Source organism: Amblyraja radiata, chromosome 17, assembly GCF_010909765.2.
Source record: "Amblyraja radiata isolate CabotCenter1 chromosome 17, sAmbRad1.1.pri, whole genome shotgun sequence".
NCBI lineage: Eukaryota > Metazoa > Chordata > Chondrichthyes > Rajiformes > Rajidae > Amblyraja > Amblyraja radiata.
In genome coordinates, this window is record NC_045972.1 from 8,536,509 (window position 1) to 8,562,645 (window position 26,137).

Below are 26,137 nucleotides of genomic sequence, written 5' to 3' on the forward strand. Positions count from 1 at the left end.
GAAAAATGTCCACGAGTTAAAAAAATAGCCCCGAGTACCTACGGACGGCTATTACCGTAATTCTCCAAGTTCGAATCAAGGGGAAAACTCGGGAGAGTTCGTGAATATCTCGGGAAAGTGGGACAGGGCCTTAAGCCTGGGATAATTGAATTTTGTACCAATTAAAATTTGCCAGACATGGATCAGGTTTTATTTTTATTTAATATTCTTAGTTCTTGTATCAGATTTAATGAAATTGATTTTAGTCTCTCTCCTGTAATGTGACATTATAATCATAAGTATTCAGTGATTTATTCAGTCAGAAAAGCTTACATTGAATCTGCAAACAGTTCTTCAATGCTACACACGTCTGTTTGCACCACTTGCTAAATGTCAAAGCAATGGTAATTCAATCAATAATTTTCTCATTTGGTTTAGTTTAGTTTAGAGAAGCAGTGTGGAAACATTTAGTTCAGAGATACAATTTAGTTTAGTTTACTGTATCTCTAAATGTTTCGTTTCCTACACACAAGGAGCAATTTACAGAAGCCGATTAACCTATAAACCCGCACGTCTTTGGAATGTGGGAGGAAACCGGAGCACCCGGAGAAAACCCAAATTGTCACAGGGAGAACGTACAGCCTCCACAGACAGCACTCATAGTCAGGATCGAATCCGAGTCTCTGGCTGTGAGGCAGCAGTTCTACCGCTGCGCCACTGTGCTTCCCTTATAAAAGATGCGGAGGACTGACAATATAAAGAAACATTCCTATGTTGCAACTCTTTGCATCCCATTTCAAAATTAAAATCGAAACACTTAAAGCCCTGCCCCACGGTACGAGTTCATTCCAAGTGCTCTCCCGAGTTTAAAAAAAATCAAACTCGGGTACGTCGGAGCTCGGGGACGTCTCTTAGCGGCTCGTACCGCTAACGACAGGGACTCGGTAAGACTCGCTAACGGCAGGTAAGCACGGGAAGACTTGTGAAGATTTTTCAACATGTTGAAAAATGTCCATGAGAGCCCCGAGTACCGACAAGTGGCCATTACCGTAAATCTCCGAGTTCGAATCAGGGCAAACTCGGGAGAGCTCTTGGAATGAACTCGTACCGTGGGACAGGGCTTTTAAGCTTCTTCCCAAATTATCTGCATTTGTTAAGCCAAAGTGTAAAACCTGCTTTAACATTAGGGTGAAGCTGTTCACTTCACAACCCATACACTGGGCTTTATTTTTCAGTTTTCTTTTCTATATTTCCTTGATGTTTTGGTCATGGAAGGACTCACCGAGAGCATATTCTTTGCAATCATCACAGTAATGTTGTACATAATTAAGCAATCCCAAAAGTTTAAACGATTCGCTGCTGGCTTCAGTAAAAGTCTTCGACCGAGTAAAAGCAAATAGAAGGAAGCAAGGAGATAGCCCAGACCAAATACACTTATTCGAGTGGAGCCGGCTGCGAAGATGACTGCTGCCACGAGCCAGAAGAGATATCGGAAGACCACGGCTTTTATCATGTCCAGGTAACATCTGCAGGACAGAAGAGACTGCATATGAACTAATCTGTGTCGGAAGGAACTGCAGAAGCTGGTTTACACCGAAGATAGACACAAAATGCTGGAATAACTCGGCGGGTCAGGCAGCATCTCTGGATGGACGGAATGGGTGACGTTTCGGGTTTCTTCAGACTGCCAATGTCTGAAGATGGGTCTCGACCCTAAACTGCTGCCTGACCCGCTGAGTTACTCCAGCATTTGTATGAAACGGGTCTTCCACATTCAATTACAGAATATACTGCCACAGCAACCAATTGCAATCAATAAAGATAATTACAGTATAATTTTATTTAGTGTGCTGATGAAATGTGCTGCAAATCATAATCATTTTGTCCCACCGATCTTTTCCCAGTCATTATATTGCAACTCCGTCAGGAGCAAACATGGAGCTAAATTTGTGAGGTTGGACAACTGATAAAAGTGCTAAAACAAATCTATTTTAATTAGCTTACTATAAGAGCATTACTTTATCACCAGAACAAATATTAAAAGTCAACATTGGTTTCTAACACCTAAAAAATGTTGTTGTCAAATCAGGAAATGCAGAGCAGCCTGTATCAGACTCACCGACAGTAAAAGAAGTTTGGCACTGGGTTCAGATCCTTGCCCGTCATGGGATCTGGGTTATCTGTATTTTCACCAGCTTTGGTGTTAACTTCTTCCTTCCTTTCATCAATAAATACTTGCCATTGATGGGATGAACACATCAGCAACAGAAAGTCATCTGCAGTTAAAATGAATCATTAAACTGAGAACTGATTATTTCAGCAAATTAAATAACAAAAGGCAATATTCAACTTAGATACCAGTATCCACTGGATTCTACCACAGAAATCCACTGGACTGCAACATTTCAAACACTGCAGACATTTGATTCTGAGTGGCAACAAGTAATACATTAAAATGTACTCTCCCCACTTGCTCTTTCATTGTTATTGTTCACCTGGCCTACCTGCTCTTCCCCACTGACAAACACGTTATAGGTTGATAGCTTGCCCTGGTTAGCATGTTATACAATCACTAATGGACAAGTACATGTTGCCTTCTACTTTGCTTAGAACTCCAGAATCCATCAAACTGCACATGGGGTGCATCGTGTAAACCAGGGTCGGCAACCTATGGCCCCCGGGCCGAATGCGGCCCGTAACCCAAAATCATCCGGCCCGCAGGCGGATTTTTTTCCCCGTGATCATCCGGCCCGCCGAGCGCCGAGCGAGGTCGAGCGCCACCGAGTACAGCCGAGCGCCGAGCTATAGCTGTACCGCATCATGCGCAAAGCCGCTGGCACGGCCGCACACCTGCTGCGAACACGTTTAAGAAAGAACTGCAGATGCGGGAAAAATTGACGGTAGACAAAAATGCTGGAGAAACTCAGTGGGACGTGCAAGGATTGCATGAGGCTGCCTCACCTGCTGAGTCTACCTATGCATATCCCATATTCCTCCATGCCCTGCATAAGCCCATCCAAAAATAATTTAAATGCACTAACATATCTGCTTCAACAACCACCCCCCGGCAATGCGATCCAGGTATTCTCCACCCTCTGTGTAGAAAACCTGACCCGCATATCTCCTTTAAACTTTTCCCCTCTCACCTTAAAGCTATGCCCTTGAGTATTTGATTTTTCCATCCTGGGAAAAAGCTTCTGACTGTTCATCCTATCGATACCTCTCATCATTTTATATATTTCTATCCGATCTACCCACAACCTCCGGCATTCCAGAGAAAACAATCCAAGTCTGTGCAACCCTCCCTGTAGTTCATACCCCTAATCCAGGCATAGTTTTGGTAAACCACTTCTGAAATATTTCCAAAGATGTGCTTTACCAGATTTTAAACAATAATAGCAGATTAAAATGTCTAATTTGGCAAGTTATTTACATATTCAAATAAAATAATCAGTACTTTGAGGTCCACTGGTTTGGCTCACAGCAATAATTCCAACATTGACTGCAGCCTAAAAAGACCAAATCAACAAGTGGTTCACAAGAAAACCATCAAAACCTGTTTTTATTCACCTGAATCTGGCACCAAGAACACATTCCTCTAACTTAGGATGGTGTAAATCCTGGCCAAAACGGAGCAGGAATAGAACCAAAATTTAGCAGAGGATTCATGCATTGCAAGGCCATTTTGGTCAAGTCTGTGTTTCTGTATATAAAAAGACAAGCTGCTGAATGGTGCCAGTAAGTCTAAGGCCCAGATCAGTGTTGCAGATAAGAAATGTATGAGTGTCTGTTCAATTGTCAGAATGAATAAGATAGACAGTTACCCTGCTGTTTGTTGATTGGCCAAAGCCTTGGCAGGTTTGTTTTGAGTTCCAGGGTAAATGTTGCATTATTCAGTTAAGTTCAAGAAGCTTCTCCAAAAAACAATTATGGGAGACTCTGTAATTAGTTTGGGGAACTGTCTATAAAGTATTGATGTGATTAATATGTTTAATTGGACTGTAAAGAGACCACCCTATGTAGTTCGGCCCCTCAAGGTTCGTGGACCTATAAAAGGTGGCTCCATCTTAGATCGATGTCGATCTTCTGGAGGGACGCTTGGGACTGCGTGACTTTTTGGAGTGTGTCTGCTTGCCGAAGCTGAAGGGCTTGGTCAGGCAGAGACAAGGATCGAACCCGCGGTGGTTTAGATATCGTGTCGGGGAATTTGCTGTTCAATCTAAAAATAAAGTTTAGTTGTTCCAGTGCTTGACAGTGTTTTTTGACTGAACTAGATTGGGGGGTAAGCTTGAGAAGAGCGTATTTACAGCAGCACACTGCAGCAGCAGTAGAGTTGCTGCCTTACAGTGCCAGAGACCCTGGTTCGATCCTGACTACGGGTGCTGTCTGTACAGAGTTTGTACATCCCCCTGTGTGACAGTGTGGGCTGTCTCCATGTGCTCCGGTTTCCTCCCACATTCTAAAGACGTGCAGGTTTGTAGGTTAATTGGCTTCTGTAAATTGTCCCTTGTGTGTAGGATCGAACTAGTGTACGGGGGATCGCTGGTCGGCGCGCACTCAGTGGGCCAAAGGGCCTGTTTCCACGTTGTATCTCTAAACTAAACTAAAACTAAACAAGTTTTCTTATTTTCCCATTTTAGAACTGAAGGTGTGTTTCTGAAAGGCTTACATAGTGAATTTATGCAGTGAGATTGAGATGGCAAAGAATTTATGCAGCACAAGTTCTTGAGTACCTCATTAGCACGACAGATCACACCTGACAGATCCCAGACATCCTCCATTAGAGGCAGCTAAATGGTTTGAGGAGCTGGGATTACTTTGTGAATATAAATAATAGTCACACTTAAGTGGGAAGGGAGAGAAACATTTTGACGGTTAGTTACTAAAACTCACTTGATTCACACATCTATTTATCTGGCACACAAACAGTGCAGGCACATGACTGAAAATCATTCAGCTATCACTGGGGAACTGGTATGTTTGATAGAGAGAGGGAAAAGGGAGATTTAGACAGAAATATAAAAGTATAAATGCTGCTAACAGCACTTTCGGCCACACACGATGAAAGAGAAAAAGAGTTTAATGTTTCATGTCCAGGATCTTTCATCACAATTAGGAATGGTGACAACCAGAGTATGACTGGCAAATCCAGTAATAGTCATAAAGTTCCTTAAACCACTTAACTCTGAATTTATAGTGCAAATGTCAAATTGTTTAGAGACTCTCCTGGGCACTCCAGTGAACTGAAATGCCTGAGCTGATTTTATTAAGGGAGGCTGGATTCTGTCAGATTTTAAATATTGCTGAATGAAGGCAGCATTGAACCGGCCAAAGTTTGCAGGTTTAGAATTAAGAAAAGCACTAGATATCTGATATACGTGCATTGAATTGACACAAAAAAAAATCACACAGTCCATCACTGGTTTTTAAAGTGAGCGATATATTTTATACTTTGGCTTTTACACTAAAGACTTAAACTGTTTCTATTTGCACACTGCAGGGCGTGTCCCACTTGGGCGTCATTTGCGCGTCATTTACGCGACAGGCCGGTAGTAACTGTCGTGCGACAATCGTCTAGCAGTACGACAGTCGCGTGTCAAGTACTCTTGAGTGCCCTGCTTCTTTTGACAGCCATTTGCAATGTCGTTCGTGCTTAGTCCGATCTCCGTGGCAAGGATTTTCCCAGTGAAAACATTTCAAAACTACGCACGCTTTATACCCGGGTGGTCACGTGGTGCGGCGATCATATGACGCGCGAATGGCGTACTGGCGACGCATGGTTATGGATGTTGACACACGGTGACGCATAATAAATTAGCATAGGCCATGTTCGTGCGCCATCGTGCGTAACCATGCGTCACCACGCGCTACACGTATGGCGTCAGTACGTCAGCGTACACCATCAGTACATCAGCGTGCGCAAGGGATACGTCACGCAGGTGGCGCGCGAGGATTTTGAGCATTCCAAAATCCTGAGGCGCCGCGCGTTACCGTGCGTCACTGCATTTGCCACCATGCCTCACCACGTGCCATGCGCGCGTCACGACGCGCCAACCAATTTTGTCATGGACGCGCAAATGACGCCCAAGTGTGACAGGTCCTTGCATCTGCCATGAACTGTGTGCCTCGGGACACGTGTGTGAGAAAGTGGGAAAACAGGAAGACAAGGACTGGCACTCAGATTCCAGGTAACTGACAAAGTAATCAGTCTGGAGAAGCTATCTAGACTCCGGTTCTATCCTGACTACGGGTGCTGTCTGTACGGAGTTTATACGTTCTCCCCGTGACCACATTGGTTTTATCCGACATCTTCGGTTTCCTCCCACGCGCCAAAGACGTACAGGTTTGTAGGTTAATTGGCTTGGTTGACTTGGGTCCCCTGGCACGGTATGTGAAGCCAACAGTTTTGAACTTGTGTTTTAGGATGGACAGTGATTTTAAATTAGATCATCAAATAGGCGCGGTAGTTAAGTCCAGCTTCTTTCATTTAAGGCAGCTGGCAAAGGTGAAGCCCATTCTTGAGCGGCAGCATTTTGAAACAGTAATCCATGCCTTCATTACATCTAGGCTGGATTACTGTAACGCACTCTATTTTGGAGTTACTCGATCTTCCCTGGCTCGTCTCCAGTTGGTTCAGAATGCTGCTGCTCGTCTCTTAACTGGAACACGTAAGAGGGAGCACATAACGCCAATTCTGGCCTCCCTCCACTGGCTGCCAGTGTACTTTCGAGTTCATTTTAAGATTCTTCTATTCGTTTTTAAATCTTTAAATGGTCTCGCCCCGCCTTACCTCTCTGAGCTGCTTCATCCCTACGCTCCTGCCCGGTGCCTCAGGTCAGCTGATCAGCTGCTCCTGGAGGTACCGAGGTCTAAGCGGAAGCTCAGAGGGGATAGAGCCTTCTCTGTTGCTGCTCCGACATTATGGAACACTCTGCCGTTGCACATCAGACAGGCCCCCTCACTGTCCATCTTCAAAACCAGTCTGAAAACCCTTTTCTATTCCTTGGCTTTTGACCCTGCATGAGACTTTGCTCCTGTTTTAGTGTTTTTAATGTTTTTTATTGTTTTTACTCTCTCTTTTAATGTTTTATTGTCGTAATAATTTTTGTTCATGATTAGTCATGTACACCACTTTGTTGCAACAGTGGTTGTTTTTAAAGTGCTCTATAAATAAAGTTATTATTATTATTATTATTGGTAAATGTAAGCATTGTCCCTAGTGGGTGTAGGATTGTGTTAATGTGCGAGGATCGCTGGTTGGCGCGGATCCGTTAGGCCAAAGGGCCTGTTTCCGCGCTGTATCTCTAAACTAAACTAAAGTTCTTAATTAATAACACCACCTTACAAGTCGATGGAAAAAGATACAACAATTTGTAATGCATTAATCAAATATGTCCGGTTGCACTCATTTTATTAATTTTGACAGATAAAAGCCTTGTTGATTTTCATCAATGTGAATTTTCAAGATAGAAAATTTGGGTATATCAATAATTCATCCCTATAATGTTCTTTAGTCAGTAACATAATACCTGTGCGGAAAAAAAAATGAATGTACAGACAAATTCAATTCATTTGCTTCAATTTCTTATGAATTGTGAGAATGTATTTTGTTGGTTTATGAGTGTGAGCTGAAATTAATATTTATCAATATTTAATGTTAAAAATAAAAAGAGCCTGATCCACCTAAGTCGCGAGTTTAGAAGAGTTTGCCCTCGATTCATACTCGCAGCATGGTCGACACGAGGTCCTAGGAGGTCTTTGTAACTCTCCTTCATGCTCGAGTAGTCCCCGCGTACTCGAGGCCTCAGCTAGGTCGCGGCGTTCGTTTCAACATGCTGAAAAATGCCCGCGATTAAAAAAAGGTTGCCATGAAAAAACTCGATATTTTTTTACTCGTAGGTTTAGTCGAGGTAGGTTGTAGTAGGTCGTAATGCTATCGTAGGTAATCGAAGGCAATCGAAGGTAATCGAAGGTAAAGCTCGTTGAGATAAAAAAGGTAAGTAAACCGACCGGTAATGTTAAATGCCCGCTAAACTTTATTAAAAACTTTGTTCTGGCTTCTTAAAAGTGTCTCCACTCCTTCTCCCCCCCCTGCTCCCCCCTTCTCTCCTCCTCTCTCCCCCGCTCTCCCCCCGTCTCCGCGCTCTCTAAAGGACTTACTGTAACTGTGCCAGCCGTCTTTTACCTTCCTGTTCATCGCGGGTGTGAATTTCAGACAGCGCTCCCCCACTTTCCCTGGCCCCTGCCTTTGCGATGTGTGTGTGTGTGTGTGTGTGTGTGTGTGTGTGTGTGTGTGTGTGTGTGTGTGTGTGTGTGTGTGTGTGTGTGTGTGTGTGTGCGATGTGTGTGTGCGATGTGTGTGTGTGTGTGCAGATGGTCGTTCCGGCTCATGGTTTCAATAGACAATAGGTGCATGAGTAGGCCATTCGGCCCTTCGAGCCAGCACCGCCATTCAATGTGATCAGTACCCCGTTCCTTCCTTCTCCCCCTATACCCTGTCTCCGCTATCTCTAAGAGCCCTAGCTAGCTCTCTCTTGAAAGTATCCAGAAATTTAATCGCTGATGGTCGATCCAGCTCAAGGTTTTTCAGGCGAGTGTCCTTGAGCTTGAAGGTCGAAGACAGTCACTGAAAAGTCGCGTTAGTGGGACTGATCCATTATGCTTCCATCCACAACATGTAGACCACTGGACAGATACAATGGAGCAGAGTTCTTGTGACATGTATCGCGCAAAACTGTTTGGTGCAAAAAAATGTAGCAATTGTTGAGCTGAAGCCATCTTGTGCATGATTTGGTGGCGGCTCTACCTTACTCTAGCCATTGCTGGGCACAGCTTGTGTCTACCTACCTCAACATGCTGATAGTGATCCTCATAGCGATTGGTGATCTCCTCACACACCTCAATTGTCTCCCTTCACCCAACCCTTGTCTTCCAGTCCAATCTCCTGCCCTTCTTATCAACTTCATGTCCACCCTTACAATCATCTGCCCTCCCCCCCCCCCCCCCCACCTCCTTGACCAAACCCAATCACTTGTTCACCTGCACCCCACCGAACGAACTCTCAACACTGGTGCCCACCAATAAGTTACTCCAGCATTTTGTGTATTAACCAGCATCTGTGTTTTTATTGTTTCTACCTAGTTTTAAGGCGATTCCGCGTGTAACATATGAAAGGGTCTATAGAACATAACTGTGATATAAACTTGGGAGTGCCTGTAATCACAAATTAAACCAAACCCCAACTTTCAACCTACATGTCACCATCTCCACTATGTCCCGTATACTTACCCCATCCCCTTCCCACACTCCTCCCTGTTTACAGCCCAAATGATTTCCTCCCACTGCTATCATCTTTATCATGTCAGGGTTTCCTGATGAAGGGCATCTGTGTGCTCAGAAACTTGTGAGGATTATGGTTCTTGTGTCTCCCACAAAGCTGCTGTAGCCTCTCCCTCTGCACCAGACCACGTTACTATGTCCTTCCAGCTGTGTTACGCTCTAGAGGCTAAAAGCTGTAAAACGTTGGATAGTACGAACAGATCACATAAACCGTAAGAAACTCTAAACGATTTAAAAGGAGAAACTGCTGCAAGTGCAGAGCGTATCAAACGCGATCCTCATTGAGAACAGGCAACCTAATTTTGTTATGTCGAACATGGACACAAAATGCTGGAATAACTCAGCGGGACAGGCAGCATCCACATTTCGTCTGCCCCACTGCCAAATCTCCTCAAGGTATGCCTGCTTTGAAGAAGTTCTCCTCCTGCATTTTGTGTCCATCTTCAGTGTAAACCAGCATCTGCAGTTCCCTCTTACTACTGGTTTTATGTTATGCACTAATTCAGAACCAAGGTTCTTTTGTTGGATATTCTGGTACATCATTAGCAATAGAAAGAAAAGCATTCAAGGCCATTCTACAATTGAGGAGAACACATTAATCTCTGTGACTGGTGAACGTGAATCAAACATGGATGCGTACTTACAGAAAAGATGTATGGAGCTAGGGGTAACCACAAAGTCCGGCAGATAGAACCATTTAATGAGGCTAGAGTGAATGGTGATCGGGGATGGCCATCTCCATGGGTAATCTGTGGATTCAAGTACAATTCTGCTCACTTCATTAAAATCATTTAACATCGTAGCCTGATATTTGTAAAACTAGAAATCTTATAAATCACCAACCCTCAGTTCACCAACATCATAAAGAGACCACAAACATCCTGGCCAGGCAGAAGCTTGCTGTCTGCCCATCACCCCAAAGGCACTCAGCATTGTTAAACAGTCTTGCAGTAGAGCTGTTTCATACTCATGGTGATGTGGTCAAAACAGAATTCGGAAAAATACTCTGGTGTGAAATAGCTTTGAACTGGATAAACCAGATGCTCCTTGGAGGAAAAAGGATTCCATGTCCTTCCAAATGCTGCCTCTGCCTCTCCCTCTCATTCCCAGGGCTTGGATCTTCACCCAACACCCTGCATGGCACTGATCTCTTCCTGTGCCTTCATTCCCATGGGATCTACATCCAGCGGTTATCTTGCTGGGAGATTTGGAATGGAATCTTTCTAATGGGAAATGCAGGTTAATGCAGTACAGGCTTCAGATGCCTAGCACAAACTAAACCATGCCTGAACACATCAGCAGCCAACTTGATAATAAAGAGTGTGACAGATCTCTGAAAGATATGAATATCAATCTCTCTCTTTGTTTCAATATCACATCATTGCTTGCTAATAATACAGAGCAGTGGAGAACAAATGTCCTTTCTGTCCAAATATCCGTGCAGATGGCTATGGAGATGACTATATTGGGGAAATAGTATTGAAGGTCGTACATAATTCCTATCTACGTATAAGAATAGTGTGGAGGTCAATTTTTCACAGCCCAAGTACCAAAGATCATGTCACACCTGCCAGAACCACAATGGGAATTGGGCCCAGGTTAATCACAAAGACGTCAAGGTGCAACTAATTGGCTCAGCTTCAATACCATGGCATTGAGCGTCGATGTGGGCAAACGTCATTAAGAAATTAGAGGGTATCAGCACAAGCCTTATTTTCCGTCCTTTAAAGTGAATGGAACAAAAGACAATCTCACTGCCTGGTATCTGGTTTCTTCCTGCAGAGTTTTGTCCTCTGGCCTCCAACACTGGGTCACAGGGAATTATTGAATTGATTTTCACATGCTCCAGGTTCCTGCTCTGGTAGCGGCAGCTGTCGTTCCAATGCTCAGTACCTCATGGAATTTACTGGTCATGAGAATAGCTTCAGCAGAGGTCAAACTGCCAACATTCTCATTCAAGAACATATATCATATTATTTTAAATAATGTTTATGTCCCTTCGCTGCATGCTCTTCCAAACTTGGCTTCATAATCAAACCGTATAATCATCACTTATAAAGTCATTGGGCTATAGAGCGACTCTCCACAATTTTCACATTAGTTAGGAGGCCGCATTAATGTTGCAGATAATCAAGATGATTATTTAAGGAATATATTTAACCTTATTGCTTTAATTGATTTTTGTGTGTCATATAAAAGAGTATTTTGGATCAAGATACATTTATACTTGGTCCTCAATGCAGGGGTTTAAAAAAATCAGAGCCAAATTAAATCAAAACAAATTGGGTTCAGACTTGGGGACATATAAAGTGCACTCCATGCTTAGGAATGGTCTAAAATTACAACCAAACATGTGGCCGCGAGGTGTTAATTTCCACCATCTCTGCGTGAAGTGTTCTATTACTGGAATTTGAAAATTCCACGAGTCACCTGAAACTAAAGATGTAATGGAGGGGTTGCCTTGACCTTCCGAGAGACATTGCCACTGAGTTTACAGCAGCCCACTGGACTGGCATCTCCTCTATCACTAAAGCACTGTGTACCATCTAATACACCGCAGCATCTTACTCAGGGACCTTCAGGAGCTCCTCCCCAACCCATGGCCTCCACCTCGAAGGGCAGGCATGAGGCACCGCTTCCTGCAAGTTTCCACAAAATCACACATCATCGCGACTTTGTCATCAAACTGGGAAACACCTCATAGCACAAAGGGGGAACCTTTGTCACCTACACCAGCATGGTTCAACAATTGGTTCACACCACCTCAAGGGCATTGAGCAGTTCACATTAAGTAGTGGCCTTGCCGACAACACCCACATCCCACCTGACAATTGTAGATAAACTCAATACCTAGACAGAGGGCTGGAGGAATTCCGAGGCACAATAGGTATTGGCACAGCAGGAAAAGGGACTGGAAGATGCAGTACTTGGGCCAGAGTCTGGCTATCGCCTGCCGTCGACGTCTGGTCACAACGGCAATCAACCAGCAAGCGTGAATGATCGCAAGGAAGTTCATCCGCTGCCCAATCACATTGACTGTCATAATGAGGCAAACCTGTGCGACAAAGATATAGATGAGAGAACAATTAAAGGAAAACACACCTCATAAAACAGCACCTCATATTCCGCCTGGGTAGTCTGCGGCCGGTGGGCATGAACATTGAATTCTCCCAATTTTGCTAGCCCTTGCTGTCTCCTCCCCTTCCTTAACCCTCGAGCTGTCTCCTCCCATCCCCCCGCCCTCGGGCTCCTCCTCCTCCCCTTTTTCCTTCCTTCTCCCCCCCCCCACCCCCTATCAGTCTGAAGAAGGGTTTCGGCCCGAAACGTCACCTATTTCCTTCGCTCCATAGATGCTGCTGCACCCGCTGAGTTTCTCCAGCATTTTCGTGTACCAAAGAAAAACACAAGAAGCTTTGTCTTTGGGGATCGGTACATGGACATATATAATGTGTAGGAACAAAACATAAATAGTCTGAAGAAGGGTCTCGACCCGAAACTTCACCTATTCCTTTTCACCAGAGATGCTGTCTGACCCGCTGAGTTACTCCAACTTCTTGTCTCTATGATGCTGACATATGAGGCAACACCTACAATTTAAATCCATGATATTATTAAATTACTTATGACAATTTGATGATATTAAGAGGGTCTGCTTGTGCATGTTAGTCCCCAATACCTAATCATTTTATTGTTGCTGGAACAAGTGAACTCTCCCTCAGGGTAAGTGTTTTAAGTTTTACCATGGCCTTAGCCAAAGATATTGAGAATACTGTTCAACAATAGTAACAGCCACGGCAAAATACAGTAAAGCTAATTATTGAATGCTGAAGGTCAGTTTTTGGATGAAGAAATCATGATGTTAAGAATGTTATAGCATGACCATTTTTTTGTTCAATAGAGTCGTGAACCGGGTTATACAACAAAGAAACAGGTCCTTTGCCCCACTACATCCACGATGACCCACCCATCTATATTCATCCCATTTCTTGAATTTGGACTCTATGCATGTGACACAAGGGACTGCAGATGCTGGAGTCTGGAGCAACACACAATCTACTGGAGGAACTCAGCAGCTCCAGCAGCTTCCATTGGGAGGAAATGAAATGTCAACATTTCAGGTCAAAAGCCTACATCAGGAATAGAAAAATAGGTGGAGGAGTAGGCCATTCGGCCCTTCGAGCCAGCACGCCATTCAATATGATCATGGCTGATCAACTAAAATCAGTACCCCGTTCCTGCTTTTCTCCCATATCCCTTGATTCCTTTAGCCATATGAGCTAAATCTAACTCTCTAATCTAACTAAGAATGTATTCTTACTGTATCTGAGTAGCCAAATTTAATTTTTCTTTCCAACAAAACCACCTTAGTTCCTTTTGATAATTTAAAAGTACGCTATTTACATGCGTACATGATTAGTGGCATTTCACAATAGACAATAGGTGCAAGAGTAGGCCATTCGGCCCTTCGAGCCAGCACCGCCATTCAATATGATCATGGCTGATCATCCCCAAACAGTACCCCGTTCCTGCCTTCTTCCCATATCCCCTGACTCCGCTTTCTTTAAGAGCTCTATCTAACTCTCTCTGGAAAGCATCCAGAGAATTGGCCTCCACTGCCTTCTGAGGCAGAGAATTGCACAGACTCACAACTCTCTGGGTGAAAAGGTGTTTCCTCTTCTCCGTTCTAAATGGTTTACCCCTTATTCTTAAACTGTGGCCCTTGGTTCTGGACTCCCCCAACATCGGGAACAAGTTTCCTGCCTCTAGCGTGTCCAATCCCTTAATAATCTTATATGTTTCAATAAGATCGCCTCTCATCCTTCTGCATTCCAGAGTATCCAAGCCCAGCCGCTCCATTCTATCAAAGGCGGTGGAGGCCGGTTCGCTGGATACTTTCAAGAGAGAGCTAGATAGGGCTCTTAAAGATAGCGGAGTCAAGGGATATGGGGAGAAGGCAGGAACGGGGTACTGATTGGGGATGATCAGCCATGATCACATTGAATGGTGGTGCTGGCTCGACGGGCCGAATGGCCTACTCCTGCACCTATTGTCTATAACATATGACAGTTCCGCCATCCCGGGAATTACCTACCTCTAAACCAAACTTGTAGAAGAAGAAATTGCTGAAATACTTGGCACAGCTGGCAACACTTTGATCGAGGTGCTGCCGAGTGATCTCTGGGAATAATGTACTGGTGGTGGGCCTGGCCATCTGGTTATACTTGCGGTAGTGCTCCTGGTGCCGGTACACAGTTATCTCAAAAACTAGTAACATTAGCAGAAGAAGATGATCCTGGAAAAGGTGGAAAACAAAGTGTAAACGCATTATTTCACAGAGATCTCTCTGCCACTGGAAAAAATGTCCACAATCTTGACTGAGCAAAAAGGGTTTCCCAGCATGCATTCTCAATGACTAAATTTATGATCTCAACGACTGAATATACGACTGTCTTATAATCCTGGTATGCAATGCCACTGTGCTGTAGACTCTGACAGGATAAAGGGAGGCGAAGGGTCATTTGGGCATCTTTTATTCCTGATGTTCTCATGGCTTAAGAACCAGATGGTTCAGCACGGCAGACTGAGAATTGATAGTAGATACCAAATGGAAAACATACAAATGCTATTCTCCGAATGATCACAGCTTTTCCAGCTGTCCTTGATTCCAAAATGGGCTTTGTATAAATGACAGGGTGGAAGTTGGCATCTAGTGAGCAACATGAATAGCAGATGGAAGATGTGTATTCACATCCATTCAATAGTGACGGAAGGATGGGGGCCCAAGGAACATTTATAACCAGAGGCTGGACAGAGACACCACCCGCTGGTGGGGCAATGCCAACTCCAGGCTAGTCAAGAGCCCGTGTCCTGAGTCAGTTCAAACAGCTGCTGAAATAATTATTTTGATCTTGGGCTTTGGCTTTCATTGAGAACAGTACAACGCTTGAACAGGCCCTTTGGCCTACAATGTCTGTGCCGAACATGATACTAATGTACCTGTCTGTACATGATCCCTAGCCTTCCATTCACTGCATGTCCATGAGCCCATCTAAAAGTCTCTTAAACACAATTTGCTAATGTGGATGTAATCATAACTCAAGGTAAAAATCAGCTGAAGGAATGGTCATTACATTTTTTCTCATGAAGGACAGAGAATCTAGGGCTTGAAACTGGGAAGGTGGGGGGAAGAGATGGTGGGCAGCCAGGGCTTTAGGTAGACTAAAAAGACTACAATTTTAATCTGCAATTTGAGAGGGAGAAGGTTAAATCAGAAGCGTCAGTGATGCAGTTGAACAAAGGGGACTATGAAGGCTTGAGAGAGGAGCTGGCCAAGGTCGACTGGAAAAGGACTGTAGCAGGAATGGCAGTGGAACAGCAATGGCAGGAATTTCTGGGCATAATCGAGAAGATGCAGGATCATTTCATTCCAAAGAGGAAGAAAGATTCTAAGGGGAGTAAGAGGCAACCGTGGCTGACAAGGGAAGTGAGGGATGGAATAAAACTAAAAGAAAAGGTGTATAACATAGCAAAGAGTAGCCGGAAGCCAGAGGATTGGGAAACTTTCATAGGACAACAGAAGGTAACAAAAAGGGCAATACGGGGTGAAAATATGAAGTACAAGGGTAAGATGGCCAAGAATATAAAGATGGATAGTAAAAGCTTCTTTAAGTATGTTAAGAGAAAAAGATTAGTAAAGACAAATGTGGGTCCCTTGAAGGCAGACACGGGTGAAATTATTATGGGGAACAAGGAAATGGCAGAAGAGTTGAGCAGGTACTTTGGTTCTGTCTTCACTAAGGAAGACACAAACAATCTCCCAGGTGTACTAGAGGACAGAGGATCTGGGGAGACAGAGGAACTGAAAGAAATTTGGGTTAGATGAGAAATAGTATTGGGTAGACTGATGGGACTGAAGGCTGATAAATCCCCAGGGCCGGATGGTCTGCATCCCACGGCACTCAAGGAGGTGCCTCTAGAAATCATGGACATATTGGTGGTCATTTTCCAATGTTCTATAGATTCAGGATCAGTTCCTGTGGATTGGAGGGTAGCTAATGTTATCCCACTTTTCAAGAAAGGAGCGAGAGAGAAAATGGGAAATTATAGACCAGTTAGCCTGACATCGGTGGTGGGGAAGATGCTGGAGTCAATTAGTACAGTGGTAATAACGGCGCATTTGAATAGCAGTAAAAGGATTGGTCCAAGTCAGCATGGATTTATGAAGGGGAAATCCTGCTTGACTAATCTTTTGGAATTTTTTGAGGATGTGACAAGTAAAATGGATGAAGGAGAGCTAGTGGATGTAGTGTATCTGGACTTACAGAACGCCTTTGATAAGGTCCCACAAAGGAGATTAGTGGGCAAAATTAAAGCACATGGTATTGGGGGTAGGGTATTGACATGGATAGAGAATTGGTTGGCAGACAGGAAACAAAGAGTAGGAGTAAACGGGTCCCTGTCAGAATGGCAGGCAGTGGCGAGTGGAGTGCCGCAAGACCCGGTGCTGGGGCCGCAACTATTTACAATATATATTAATGATTTAGATGATGGAATAAAAAGTAACACTAGCAAATTTTCAGATGACACAAAGCTGGGTGGCAGTGTGAACTGCGAAGAGGATGCTAGGTGGTTGCAGGGTGACTTGGACACATTGAGAGAGTGGGCAGATGCGTGGCAGATGCAGCATAATGTAGATAAATGTGAGGTTATCCACTTTGGTGGCAAGAGCAAGGAGGCAGATTATTATCTCAATGGTGTCAGATTAGGAAAAAGGGAAGTGCACTGAGAGCTGGGTGTCCTTGTACATCAGTCACTGAAAGTAAACATGCAGGTACAGCAGGCAGTGAAGAAAGCTAATGGCATGTTGGACTTCAAAACGAGAGGATTTGAGTATAGGAGTAAAGATGTCCTTCTGCAGTTGTGCAGGGGCCTGGTGAGACCACATCTGGAGTATTGTGTGCATTTTGGTCTCCTAATTTGAGGAAGGACATCCTTGCTATTGAGGCAGTGCAGCGTAGGTTCACAAGGTTAATCCCAGGGATGGCACGACTGTCATATGAGGAAATATTGGAAAGACTGGGCTTGTATTCACTGGAATTCAGAAGGATGAGAGGATATCTTATAGAAACATATAAAATTGTAAAAGGACTGGACAAGCTAGATGCAGGAAAAATGTTCCCAATGTTGGGAGAGTCTAGAACCATGGGCCACACTCAGACTAAAGGGGAGGCCATTTAAAATTGAGATGAGAAAAAACTTTTTCACCCAGAGAGTTGTGAATTTGTGGAATTCTCTGCCACAGAAGGCAATGGAGGCCAATTCACTGGATGAATTAAAAAGAGAGTTAGATAGAGCTCTAGGGGCTAGCGGAATCAAGGGATATGGGGAGAAGGCAGGCACGGGATACTGATTGTGGATGATCAGCCATGAATGGCGGTGCAGGCTCGAAGGGCCAAATGGCCTCCTCCTGCACCTATTTTCTATGTTTCTAAGACACTCCCATTGCATAAACGGATACGTCTAGAAATTTCATTACATAATACTGTTTTTACCCAGGGCAGGGAACAGAAAACTGAGAATGACCACTTCCAATTGCTTGACCTCACTCTGGAGATGAATCATGCACCTCTAGCCCTGCACCATCTCTGACCTTCCAATTATTCAGCATCATCCCATGTATCCTCATTTCCGTTCTGTCACTGTGCGGTTGTTCTTTGATGATTAGACAGTGTTTAGAGTCATAGAGTCATATCGCGTGGAAACAGGTTCGTCGGCCCAACTTGCCCACACCCTCCATTATGTCATCTACACTAGTCCCAACTCCCTCCCTATGCCCAGATCCTTCTGAACCTGTCCTATCCATGTACCTGTCTAATTGTTTCTTAAATGTTGGGATAGTCCCTGCCTCAACTAGTTCATCTGGGAGCTTGTTCCATACACCCAGCATCCTGTGTGTGAAAAAGTTACCACTTAGATTCCTATTAAATCTTATTCCCTTCACCTTAAACCTATGTCCTCTGGTCCTCGATTTGCCTACTCTGGACAAGAGACTACACGATCTATTCCTCATTTGCAGTTAGTTAGATAATTAAACAGCCTTTGACCCATGCATCTACAAGTGAACAACGTTCAGGCTGGGCTCATCTGGTTATTAGCATTCAAGTCAGGCAAGCAAATTCACTATAGCAGGTCAGAATCTAGGTACTCTCTATGGTGGCTCAATGCCCGACTTCATCATCTACACGATACATAGGGAGAGTTATAAAATACTCGCCATTGTTTAAATGGGTGCATTCACAGAAACAAGATGATTGACACTAGCTGTTTGAGAAGGGACTACAGATGCTGGAAAATCGAAGGTAGACAAAAGTGCTGGAGAAATTCAGCGGGTGCGGCAGCATCTATGGAGCGAAGGAAATAGGCAACATTTCATCCCGAAACGTTGCCTATTTCCTTCGCTCCATAGATGCTGCCGCACCCGCTGAGTTTCTCCAGCACTTTTGTCTCCCCTCTGGTTGACACTAGCTATGCTTTTGAATGACATTCCCAGACCACAATCCCTTTCCACCATCTGTGATGTATTGCAACAACTCAGAGACTTTTATCAATGTTAAACCCAGGCAGCCCTTCACCAAGAAGAACAATAGGGTGAGGGGTGATCTTATAGAGGTGTAAAAGGTCATGAGAGGAATAGATCGCGTATTTGCACAGTCTCTTGTGAGTAAGGGAAGAGTAAGGGAATCGAGGACCAGAGGACAAGGGTTTAAGGTGAAGGGGAAAATATTTAATAGGAATCTGAAACACACACAAAGAGTGGTGGGTGTATGGAACGAGCTGCCAGAGGAGGTAGTTGAGGCTGGGACTATCCCAACGTTTAAGAAACAGTTAGACTGGATAGGATAAGTTTGGAGGGATATGGACCAAACACAGGCAGGTGGGACTAGTGTAGCTGGGACATGTTGGCCGGTGTGGGCGAGTGGGACCGAAGGGCCTGTTTCCATGATGTATCACTCATGACTGATAGTGACCGGTGTTTGATCGCACCATCACAAAATGTTTCCCTCCAACTCACACCCATCCTGACCTGGATGCACAGTTCATAAGATCATGTTAAAGGAGCAAAATTAGGCCATTCGGCCCATCAAGCCTTCTCCGCCATTCAATCATGGCTGATCTATCTCTCCCTCCAAATCCCATTCCCATTCTAATCCCACTGGAAGACGCACCATCACCACCCACGAGCATTGATGAAACAAACAGTTTTACCAGCGATCATGCCTTACAGTAAAGTTAAAATAGCCCTTACATGCTAATAGAGTGTATTATGGGCCAGAGTAATTTAAAACAGCGTCACTCGAATTTCACGCTAATTGGCATAGACTTTAATGACTCACTTGGAGGTAGGCAAGAACAGGAAATTCTTTTCTGAATCCAAACCAGTTGGCCGGGTCTATGGGCCCTCTGTACAGACCAGAATGCATGATTTCATTCGCTTTTAGATTAGTCTCATTTGGAGAGTGCTGCAGAGAAAAATATTTCAATCTAAACAAAACGTGTGCGAATGAAACATAAATGGCAACACTTGCATATGCTTAGATATACCAAAGATTACAAACTTCAGGTGATGAAAGCAAGGGGAAAAAAATAACAAGACAAGCTTGAAGAGATACACATTTTCTGAAGACCTTCAAAGCCATGAATAAATATGGTTATCAGTGTCAGATAAATCAATTCTAACAACACCTATATTTTTTTAATTGGAAGAGCAAATTGTGAATGTATTGTATCATTGAAAGCAATACGTGATGAAAAAATTGCCACAAATGCACTTTTAACCAAACTCATGAAGAACCAGCACCCAAATCAATGGCTCATCCATCATGTGTCCACTAAGCGTTCTTGTGACAAGGTTTAGATTTATTATTGTCACATGTATCGAGGTACAGTGAAACGCTTTGCTTTGCATGCTATCCACGCAGATCAGATATACCAGACATAAATACAATCAAGTCAAATTGAAGCACAAGAGATTGAGCGAAGGGGAAGATATACACAGGGCAGAACATAGTTCTCAGCAATGTGGCACTTTGTAGTGCATCAGCTCCAGAGACAAGGTCCAATGCCCTCAGGAAACATCTTCCAGATGTTGGGGGAGTCCAGAACCAGGGGCCACAGTTTAAGAATAAGGGGTAAGCCATTTAGACTGGAGATGAGGAAACACAGAGAGTTGTGAGTCTGTGGAATTCTTTGCCTCAGACGGCGGTGGAGGTCGGTTCTCTGGATACTTTCAAGAGGGAGGTAGATAGGGCTCTTGAAGATAGCGGAATCAGGGGATATGGGGAGAAGGCAGGAACGAAGTATTGATTGTGGATGATCAGCCATGATCACATTGAATGGCGGTGCTGTCTTGAAGGGCCGAATGACCTACTCCTGCATCTATTGTCTATTGTAGAGGGATGAGAATATAGATGGAAATTTACAGAGTTTATCTTGTGTTTACAGTATATTCAAAGAGAAAACTTAGCTGAATCTTTTTCTGTGACCATCTGTGAATTATTCTCTATACATATCAAATGTACAAATGAGCTATTTCCTACCGCTGTGCAGTTGCTGGAATATTCGGTTGGGTTTACAATCTTCAGCTGATACAGCATTTTGCAGACCACAATGATGCACACCCAGAGAGTGGAAATGCAGGAAGCCATTGGTCGGAACTTGGCGAACGGCATCGCAAGTGCCCAGAGGACGATGAAGAGAAAGTTCATGACTGACGGCTTGAAAACAAGGAGACAAAAATTAGGAAAATGTAGTTTGTTTTCCTGAAACCTGCCAGTTAAAGTAATTAATTTATTAGTTACCTAACCAGCTCCCGTTATGTAACGGTGGCACAGCAGTGAAGATACTGCAGACTGATCGTGACATTTAATAATAAATGTGGGGCAGCGGTCGAGTTGCTGCCTTACAGGGCTTGCAGCACCAGAGACAGAGGTTCAATCCTGGCTATGGGTGCAGTGGTAGAGTCGCTGCCTCACAGCGGCAGACCCGGGTTTGATCTCCAGGTGCTGTCTGTATAGTGTTTGTGCGGTGTTTGTACGTACTCCCCGTGGCCGCGTGGGTTTTCTCCGAGTTTTTCGGTTTCCTCCCACACTCCAAAGATGTACAGGTTTGTACATTAATTGATTTGGGTTTGTACACTTGGTATAAGTATAAATAGTCCCTAGTGTGTGTGGGATAGTGTTAATGTCCGGGGATTGCTTGTCGGCACGGGCTCGGTGGGCCGAAGGGCCTGTTTCCGCGCTGTACTTCTAAAGACTGAAAAAATGTTTTTTTTTTTATTATTCATTATCATAATCAGTGCAATATTCAGAAAATGAAATTGCACTAGCATAGGCATTGTGAATTTTTGATTTACGTGCAAGTAGGAGATAACTCGACAAGGTTTATTGCTTTGTGACATAATTCTCAATTGACACAATCTTTGGATACCATTGCTGAGACATTCATACCTCCTTTAATGCGACCCACACACTGAACAGTGCCACCAGCTTCATCATATGTAATTCAAGGAGCCTCCAAATTTTCACTTGGATGGAATTCAGGACTTTGGAGAATTTCAGGAAAAGTACCAAGAGGCGGTCAATAACCAAGCCCCATTTATTGCCAGCAACTGCAATAAAACAAGGAGAGAATTGTTGGCAGACCATCTTGGTATGAAATCGGCAGCATGAGCAACACAGATAAGCTGCTTCTGTCACAACAACCTAGACATTCATGTGAAGGAAGGGACTGCAGATGCTGGTTTAAAACTAAGATAGACACAAAATGCTGGAGTAACTCAGCGTGACAGGCAGCATCTCTGAAGAGACGGAATGGGTGACGTTTCGGGTCTGAAGAAGGGTCTCGATCCTAAACATCACCGATTCCTTCTCTCCAGAAATGCTGCCTGTCCCGCTGAGTTACTCCAGCATTTTGTGCCTATCTTCGGTGTAAACCAGCATCTGCAGTCCCTTCCTACACATTATACGTTGATTTTGTTACACATGTAAAAACAATGTACAGTCAATATTGTAGTGTACAAAATGGAATTTTGTAACAAAATGTACACCTATATTAGTTGGCACATCAAATAATGCAGAATTCTAGGCACATGTTGTCACCCAGCAGGCACGAGAAGCTAGAGATGACAGAAAGGTGAAGTCTTGTCTAAGTTAATAGCAGTATTAATTTCAACGTGATCTCTTCCCATCCCAGTCACACCTTCCCATCCCCACCCCGTTCCACGTACTGCAGAGATCAAATTCCTTGGTTCACTCAGCCATTCCCAACCAACCTACCCCCTTTCCAGGTCCCCATGAGATGTCACACCTGTTCCTCTATCTCCTCCTTCACCTCCATCCAGGAATGCCTTCCAGATGTGCCAGAGGTTCACGTGCACCGCTTCAAACCTTGTCTACTGCATTCGGTGTCAAACGTCACCTTTCCATTCTTCCTCGGATGCTGCCTGACCTGCTGAGTCAGTCCAGCACTTTGTATTTTGCTCAAGATTCCAGCATCTGCAGTTCTTCCTGCCTATCTGTATTTCTTTATTTCCTGCCCACTAACCAGCCAGACTGAGGGCATTGACCAGAGGGAAAACTCATGGCTGGACACTACCTCTGAGGACATTGCTTTAAATGCCCAGCCAATGATGAAGGTGGGTGCAGGATGCAGTGGCTTCGAGCAGAGCAATCGAAGGGAAAGGTGGAAAAGAGGGATATGCAGATTGAAGAGAAAGGAGAAAGTGGAACAGAGAAAGAAAGAGATGTGGGGTTGAAAGGGAGTAAATTGAAGCAGTTCAAGGCAGCTCACTCACTACCTCCGCTCTAAAGACAATGAGGGATGGTCATTTAAATGCCGGCTCAGCCCGTGAAGCTCACATCATTTAAACAAATAAACTGAAAGTAAAGATTAAAAAATAGTCTAGCAGTGTGGAAGAGAAAATGGAGAGGGGATAGAGAAAGACAGCGTGAGAGCGCGAAGTGGGAATGAGAGAGAGAGAGAGAACGAGAGAGAGAGCAAGGGAGAGAGAGATTGAAAGAGAATGGCATACACACAGTGGGAAAGAGAAACAGACAGAGGAACAGGAATGAAGCAATGATGAGACTCTAACGATGTATCAAGGAGCATCACAGTGATGGGGAGCAAGACTCCGTCTTTATTAACAAATGGCAGCAGAAATTTCAATGAAAATCTTAGAAAGTGCGAATAGGGCCGGTCCCACCAGCATGCGACTGCATGCGGCTAGCGCGACCTAACGTGGTCGCTTGAGCCGTACGGCCTCGCGGTGCCTGCCCCACTTCGATCGCCGGAGCCGTATGGAGTTGTGCGGAGCTGGTCCCGACATCGCGCGGGGCTCCGAAAAACTGACACTGTCCAAATATTCCGCGCGACAAAGGCCTGTCGGCCCGCAGCCGCATTGAGGCCATATGCAGCGCCTAGACGGGCGTACGCAGCGTCTCGATGGCGTACGCAGCATCTTGACCGCGTACGCCTAGCGCGTGCCGTTGCGTGATGACGTAACCGCCTGACGCCGTGCAACGTCCAAATTCAGTCGGCCCGCCTCCTGCCCAGCTGATTGGTGAGTATGATGTCGGGACCAGCCCCGCACAACTACAGACGGCTACGTGGTTGGAAGTGGGACCGGCCCCGCGAGGCCGTATGCCTCAAGCCACCACGTTTGGTCGCGCTAGACGCATGCAGTCACATGCTGGTGGGACAGGCCCTTAGGAACAACTAGCCCGGAGAGCTCTGGAATAGCAAGATGTACAGTTTAAAAAGACATTGCTGAGGGTTGCAGCAGCAGATGAGCCATGGCAGAGGCAGATGTAAGCGGGTGTAGGCAGTGGTGGGGATAGAGCGAACACAGCTGGAAGTTCACTTTGTGGGTCAGACATGTTATCAAAGTTGTAACGAGACTGGTTCAGCTTGAGCCAGGTGTCAGCACATGGCTGGAGTTACTGGCATTAAAGGAACCTTCTAAGCAAATGGCTCTGGTCTTCCCACTTACTAGCCACAAGGAATTTTGGTCTTTCAGGACTGCGAGACAAATCCCAGAGAATCCTGCAGGGTTGCTCTGAGGTTGAGTTAGAAGTTATCATTGTATGTGCAGAATATCGAGTGTTTTCAAATGAAGTAGGAAAGAAATGAGCTTCCTCACCCAATAGACAATAGGCAATAGACAATAGGTGCAGGAGTAGGCCATTCGGCCCTTCGAGCCAGCACCGTCATTCAATGTGATCATGGCTGATCATCCACAATCAGTACCCTGTTTCTGCCTTCTCCCCATATCCCCTGACTCCGCTATCTTTAAGAGCCCTATCTAGCTCTCTCTTGAAAGTATCCAGAGAACCGGCCTCCATCGCCCTCTGCGGCAGAGAATTCTACAGACTCACAACTCTTTGTCGGAAAAAATGTTTCCTCGTCTCCGTTCTAAATGGCTTACCCCTTATTATTAAACTGTGGCCCCTGGTTCTGGACTCCCCCAACACCAGGAAAATGTTTCCTGCCTCTAGCATGTCCAAACCCTTAATAATCTTATATGTTTCAATAAGACACATATAAAAATCCCATCCAGCGTTCCACATTAACATCTGTTGCCTTGGGTTCCTCTGTGTGAATATATCTATTATTTAACTTGCCGAATGTTAAGTGCTGAAGATGATTTTTCAGATGTGAAATCTTATAATACTTATATATGACCAATAACAGATATTTACTCTTCAATCGGTTACTGGTTCATGTCACCAGAGAAGAATCCTTTATCAAATGTGAAAAGGGATATAAAACTAAAAGGAAACTGGTGCAAATACAAATACATACTTTCTCCTTCAAGCCTGCTCTCCTCTGCCACTGGGCGTTCATTGTCCTCGCTGTCTGTGCCTTCCGCTGCCCCGTTCCCAAGGAGTTCAGCCGCTCTGCATTGCAACAAAATCACCTTGAAATATTTCTTCCTTTTAGAACATTTATTATTGCGCAAATAAATGAACTGTTCAGTATTGCTTTTTTGACAACCATCATATTTATGTAGGTCATTGTGGATTAAACACGGGCAGGTGGGACTGGTGCAGCTGGGCCTTGTTGGCCGGTGTTGGGCAAATTGGGCTGAAGGGCCTGCTTCCACGCTGTATCACTCAATGACTATGTGAATAGGTGATGATATTTGTACTGATAAACTGCTTGCCATTTACCCCCTATCATTCTGCTGCATTCATCAATAAAAGATGAATATCAGCAGCATATTAATTTCAAAGAAGGAAAGAGGCGCGTCCACCAACATAGTTTATTTTTTATCACAAGATCCTAAGATCATTAGTGATAGGAGTAGAATTAAGCCATTCGGCCCATCAAGTCTACTACGTCAGGTACACAAAATTGCTGGAGGAACTCAGCGGGTGCAGCAGCATCTATGGAGCGAAGGAAATAGGCGACGTTTCGGGCCGAAACCCTTCTTCAGACTCAATCTGACGTCATTCAATCATGGCTGATCTATCCCTCCTTCCTAACCCCTTATAACGGGATGCAAGCAGAAGCCTCCACGTGGCGCACCCCGGGCAATGCTGACGACAGAAACTGTATCCCAGTGACTGATTGAAGCAGCCAATTCTGCAACCACCGACCGTCAATCGTCACTGACCGACCGGAAAGACGTGATATAGAAGGTGGCCGGACACGAGGAAGAAGAACCCCTTATAACAGTAGCTTGGCACGGATGAATTGGGCTGAAGGACTCGTTTCCACGCAATGTAACTTTACGACTCTAAAAACCAGGACCCACCGCAGT

The 26,137-nt window shown here is 44.5% G+C and overlaps 1 protein-coding gene across 1 annotated transcript in view; it reads right to left on the bottom strand.

Moving 5' to 3' along the window:
- Nucleotides 1-26,137, bottom strand: part of piezo1 (piezo type mechanosensitive ion channel component 1) — a 293,127-nt gene that overhangs the window by 58,950 nt on the left and 208,040 nt on the right. Inside the window, exons 19-27 of the mRNA XM_033036504.1 lie at nt 25,177-25,271; nt 21,825-21,985; nt 20,916-21,092; nt 19,713-19,838; nt 14,411-14,611; nt 12,169-12,373; nt 9,963-10,067; nt 2,099-2,255; nt 1,262-1,505 (exon numbers count right to left, since the gene is read on the bottom strand). Coding sequence (XP_032892395.1) covers nt 1,262-1,505; nt 2,099-2,255; nt 9,963-10,067; nt 12,169-12,373; nt 14,411-14,611; nt 19,713-19,838; nt 20,916-21,092; nt 21,825-21,985; nt 25,177-25,271 — 1,471 coding nt within the window. The remainder of the gene's footprint in view (nt 1-1,261; nt 1,506-2,098; nt 2,256-9,962; nt 10,068-12,168; nt 12,374-14,410; nt 14,612-19,712; nt 19,839-20,915; nt 21,093-21,824; nt 21,986-25,176; nt 25,272-26,137) is intronic.